This window comes from Otolemur garnettii, unplaced genomic scaffold (genome assembly GCF_000181295.1).
Source record: "Otolemur garnettii isolate 467f Iridium unplaced genomic scaffold, OtoGar3 scaffold00022, whole genome shotgun sequence".
In the NCBI taxonomy this organism is placed as follows: Eukaryota; Metazoa; Chordata; class Mammalia; order Primates; family Galagidae; genus Otolemur; species Otolemur garnettii.
This window is the reverse complement of record NW_003852417.1, coordinates 3,302,389-3,307,840: the sequence shown is the minus strand read 5'-3', so window position 1 is coordinate 3,307,840 and position 5,452 is coordinate 3,302,389. Positions and strand designations below refer to the sequence as shown.

The following is a 5,452-nucleotide window of genomic DNA, read 5'->3' as shown; positions in this document are numbered from 1 at the left end:
TGACGCCACAGCACTCTACCCAGGGCAACAGAGTGAGACTCTGTCTCAAAAAAAAAAAAAAAAAAAATTCAATACTAAACAAGCTGCGGAAACCGCCTTTTGCAGTTTAGTCACCATTCACTCTCCAGGCTTTTTCCTCACTGCTGACATACATGAGCTACAGTTAAAATGGCAAAACTGTGTCAACAGTTTGGGTGCACACTTTAATTGTACTGCTTCTTGTTTGGGATATAATAAACCCAACCTTTGATTCAAAACCATACATTTTGTATTTAATGAGCTAACATTACGTCGTCTTTCTCAATGACATAGTTTATTTTTCTTAACCATAACCACTGCAGACAGAGTCTCAACTTTGTCGCCCTCAATAGAGTGTCGTGGCGATCCTCTTGCCTCAGTCTCCCGAGTAGCTGGGACTATAAGGCGTCCGCCCCAACGTCCAACTAGTTTTTAATTTTTTTTTTTTGAGACAGAGTCTCACTTTGTCACCCTTGGTAGAGTGCTGTAGCATCACAGCTCACAGCAACCTCAAACTTTTGGCTTCAAGTGATTCTCTTGTCTCAGCCTCCCAAGTAGCTGGGACTACCGGTGCCTGCCACAACGCCCGGCTATTTTTTGTTGTTGTAGCTGTCATTGTTGTTTGGCAGGCCCGGGCTGGATTCGAACCCGCCTTAGCCGCTTGAGCTACAAGGGCTGACCCGACTTTAACCGCTTGAGCTACAAGAGCCGACCCGACTAGTTTTTTAGAGACCGAGTCTTGCTCTTGCTCAGACTGGTCTCAAACTCCTGCGCTCAAGGGATTCACCCGCCGCGGCCTCCTAGAGTGCTGGGGTTACAGGCGTGAGCTATCGCGCCGGCCGAAAATAACCAATTTTTAATATATCAATTAAAAATTGATAGCATTTACTGCTGATTTAATGTTGCAAAAACGTTGGGGGAGAGAAAAATAACACTTTCAATCCAAATTCACGTCCTGGCCGCCTTCGCTCGCGGAGTTCACTCGCTGAACCGCTTCGCCCCCTTCTTGGGACCGCGACTTTTCTGCCTGGTGGTGAGGCGAGGACCGCCTCCTGTCGTTCCGGATGCTGAGAAGGAGATATTATCTTGAGATTATATTGCCCTGCCCGCATCGGCGTTGCAGTAAACCTGGTCCCCCTTGCCCGAATCTGACCAGGTATCACTCCATTCCCGGATTCCGCCACTTCCCTTCTTCCGGGAACGCGCGCGCTTTACGGCGTTCAGCAGTGCGTCATCAGCTGGTGCCCGGAAATAGCGTCATCTGTAGGCGCCAGGGTGGTTGCCCACCGCGAGGTCCCCGGCCAGGGCTGCTATAGGGTTTGCTGCTTGGCGGCATCATGCAGGTCTCCAGCCTCAACGAGGTGAAGATTTACAGTCTCAGTTGCGGCAAGTCATTGCCTGAGGTGAGTCACTTCCAGGTCTCCTCTCTAGGTCTCCGGGGTCCTCCTCGTGTAACAGCCGCCCATCTCCCGGCCCTGGCCTTGGCCTTTGCCTGTGTTGTGTTTTAGCTGGGCCTTGACCAGCCCTTGATTCGGCAACGTTCCGAGGTGACTGATGGTGCGCTTGGCAAGCTGGTGGATACTGTTAGACGAGGACACTACTGACACTGCACTAAAAGAACGTGGGGTGAACAGGGTCGGTGAACTTTGCTAGAACTTTTGTAAAGTTATTTAGAACAGAGGATGCAACCCTTTGATGCAACACTCAGCTTCTATGGGTGTTCGCAGTCGGTGCCTCAGAGGAGGAAAACTTGGTTAGAAGGGATGTCAGACATCTCTCGCGGTATTGACGCCCTACCCATTTTCATGCCCATTCATCACCTGTTGGAGTTCCTATGAAATGCCAGGCCGTAAGGATACAGCAGGGAACAAGAGAGATGTAGAGTTTGCGTCTGCACCATTTTTGGTTATAGGATGATGTTTTAAACCATGCTGAACTTGATTTCATACTCTTATAATGTCATATTCGGAAGAGTTTGTACAAATCAGTAATTCTCTTCCTTTTTCTTCTGTTTAAAACGTGCAGTCAGGCGGCGCCTGTGGCTCAGTGGGTAGGGTGCCAGCATATGCTGAGAGTGCGGGTTCAAACCCAGCCTGGGCCAAACTGCAACAAAAAAATAGCCAGGCGTTGTGGCGGGTGCCTGTAGTCCCAGCTACTCGGGAGACTGAGGCAAGAGAATCGCCTAAGCCAAGAGCTGGAGGTTGCTGTGAGCTGTGATGTCCTTGGCACTCTACCAAGGATGATAAAGTGAGACTGTCTCTAAAAAAATCAAATCAAATCAGTCAATCAATCAATAAAATGTGCACAGTCTTCTTCTGTTTAAAATATACTCCAGATATCCAGTAAGGGGAAAGGTCACTTATCTGGTGGCACCACTGACCCTGCATTATCAGAGGTTTAATCTTGACCTTTGCTTTACTCTTATTCATTAAAATAGTGGTTTTGCAAAGCAAGGTCTTTGAGCCGCTGGAGGTCCCCAAGACTTTCTCAGGGGACCCATGAAGTCATACTGTTCTCACATTCAGACTAAAACATTATTGGCCTTTTATTCTATGTTGACATTTCTTATGGTGGGTAAAACTGCTGACACCTTATTAATGATCAAAGCAGTGCCCCCCAACTGTGTTAATAGTCACTCTATGTGACATGTGCCTTGGTCAAAACCAAAAAATTGCTAGTTTTACTTAAGAATGTCTTTGAGAAGCTTTCAAAATTATTAATTTCTGAGATATACCGTCGTTTTTATATTCTGCATGAGGAAATGGGGAGTACACATAAAGCAGTTCTGTTTGTCACAGCATATACCATTTTAGTCTGGAGAAAAAGCCCTCTGCGTGTGTTTGTGTTGTGAGCTGAAAGAGCTGTGTTTTTATATGAAACACAGTTTTTACTTGAAAAAATGACTTATAGACAAACCGTTGTTATTCAGATTTCAGTATTTGGCAGGGATTTTTTTCTTTTTCTTTGAAGCAGAGTCCCACTTTGTTGCCCCCATTAGAGTGCTGTGTCATAGCTCACAACAGTCTCAAACTCTGGTTCAAGTGATCCTTTTGCCTTGGCCTCCCCAGTAGCTGGGACTACAGGTGCCTACCGCCATGACACCCAGCATCAGTTTTATTTGAAAGATTACTGCTTAAAATATGATAAAATCAGTAATATAATAAAAAAGGCCTGTAAATCTGTATATGAGTGCATTCTGGCTCAAACTCAGGCACTCAAAAGTGTTACCCTCTTTAAATGTGGGTGCAGCTTCAGGCTTTTTACTTAGGGTCTTGAGTGGTGTGTCTTTCTGACAGGAGAGTCCTGAGATTATAACATCACGTGTCTAATAAGGGCTGTAGATTGGGTTTGTGCTTTTAGAAATAACATTGCAATTTCTCTCTCTCTCTTTTTTTTTTTTTTTGAGACAGAGTTTTACCTTGTCTCGCTCAGTAGAGTGCCATGGCATCATAGCTCACAACAACCTTAACCTCTTAGACTCTAGTGATTCTCTTCCTCAGCCTCTCAAGTAGCTGGGACTACAGGTGCCTGCCACAATGCCTGGCTATTTTTAGAGATGGAGTCTCACTCTTGGCTCAGGCTGGTCTCCAACCCATGAGCTCAGGCACTCCACCCACCTCTGTCTCCCAGAGTGCTAGAAGTACAGGCCTGAGCTCTCTTTTATTTCTTGAGGGTAGTTTCTTAACCTCCCTGTTATTGACACTATGGGCTGGACACTTCTTTTTTTTTAATATACCACAGTTTATTAATCCATTCATGGGTTGTTGGGCACTTGGGTTGTTTCCACATCCTTGAAGTTATGAATTATAAACTCAATTGAGTGCAAATGTCTTTATGGTAAAAATTTTTTTTAAAAAATTAATTCTTGAGGATCCATTGAGGATACAAGAAACCAGGTTTCACTGATTGCATTTGGGGCTGGACACTTCTTTGTTATGGAGGTTGTCTTGTGCATTGTAGGATGTTTGGCAGCAGCAGCCCTGACCTCTTCCCCACTAGATGCCAGGAGCATACTCCCCAGCTATGATAACCAAAGGTATCTTTAGGAATTGCCAAATGCCCTCTGGGGCACAAAATTTTTGCTGGCTGAGAACCACTGCTTTAGGATAATGATAATTGACAAATGTTTCATCACTGCTACCTGTTTGTGCAGTGGAATTACACTGCTTGCTAAATTGAAGTGCATTAATTACAGAGCAAAATCTGGTATCTGTGAATAAATGGTAAAGAGTCTCATTTCTTTATCATCACATGCCAGCTGTTCAGCCTGTTATTTATCTGGTTTTATTCTTTGTAAAAAATGTATTTCTTGATGAAACATTCTCCCTTTAATGTTTTACTTTTTAAAATTTCACTTAATATATGAAGTTATTCCATATATTAGTTATAACCCATAATATTTGAGGCTTACTGTTTTCCATTAGATTATTTAGATGAATTAGTTTTCTCTCTCTCTTTTTTCAGACAGAGTCTCACTGTGTCACCCTCAGTAGAGTGCCAAGGTGTCACAGCTCACAACAACCTCCAACTCTTGGGCTTAAGCGATTCTCTTGCCTCAGCCTCCCAAGTAGCTGGGACTATAGGTGCCCACTCCAGTGCCTGGCTATTTTTTTTTGTTGTTGCATTGTTGTTTAGCAGGATTGGGCCAGTTTGAACCCACCACACTCAATACATGTGGCTGGCACTGTAACCACTGTGCTACAGGCGCCAAGCTGTTTTCTCTCATTTTTAAAAATTTTCTTCAAATGAATTAGTTTTCTATTGTGTGAAACATACTAGTTTAGAAATTTTATTGTCTGATGTAAGTATATACGAGAAAAAAGTCCAGAAGAAATGTTAACAGTAAGGTTAGGATTTCAGAATGTTTTTACTTTTCGTGTTACATATTCATGTAAGATTTATTCTTTGATATGAGCATGTACTATTTTTGCAAGAAGAAAAACAGTTTAGATAATATTGTTTTAAAATAAAGTCTCTATGTTTTCTTTAAGTGGCTTTCTGATAGAAAGAAGAGAGCATTACAGAAGAAAGATGTAGGTGAGTATTGTTTTTCCCTACTACATCTGTCATTTATTGTTGTCATATATAAGCACATTTACAGAAATACAGTGGAATTAATATAGTAGAAAATAAACATTTTTGCCCTTTTCTTTTGTCTTTTTTTTTTTTTTTCTTTTTTGAGACAGAGCCTCAGGCTGTCCCCCTGGGCAGAGTGCCATAGCATCACAGCTCACAGCAATCTCCAAGTCCTGGGCTCAACTCGTTCTCCTGCCTCTGCCTCCCAAGTAGCTAGGACTACAGGCTATTTTTTGGTTGCAGCCATCATTGTTGTTTGGTGGGCCTGGGTTGGATTCGAACTTGCCAGCTCCAGTGTATGTGGCTGGTGCTTCAGCTGCTTGAGCCACAGGCACTGAGCTTTTTTTTTTTTTTTTTT

At 43.3% G+C, this 5,452-nt stretch overlaps 1 protein-coding gene across 2 annotated transcripts in view; it reads left to right on the top strand.

Annotated features, from left to right (window-relative positions):
- Window positions 1-1,307: 1,307 nt before the first annotated feature.
- The window catches only part of NOL10 (nucleolar protein 10), a 104,035-nt gene continuing 99,890 nt past the window's right edge, over window positions 1,308-5,452 (top strand). For both annotated transcript variants that reach the window (XM_023511874.1, XM_003787389.3), the window contains exons 1-2: window positions 1,308-1,421; window positions 5,010-5,055. In XM_023511874.1, coding sequence (XP_023367642.1) covers window positions 1,356-1,421; window positions 5,010-5,055 — 112 coding nt within the window. In that variant the 5' untranslated portion in view covers window positions 1,308-1,355. The remainder of the gene's footprint in view (window positions 1,422-5,009; window positions 5,056-5,452) is intronic.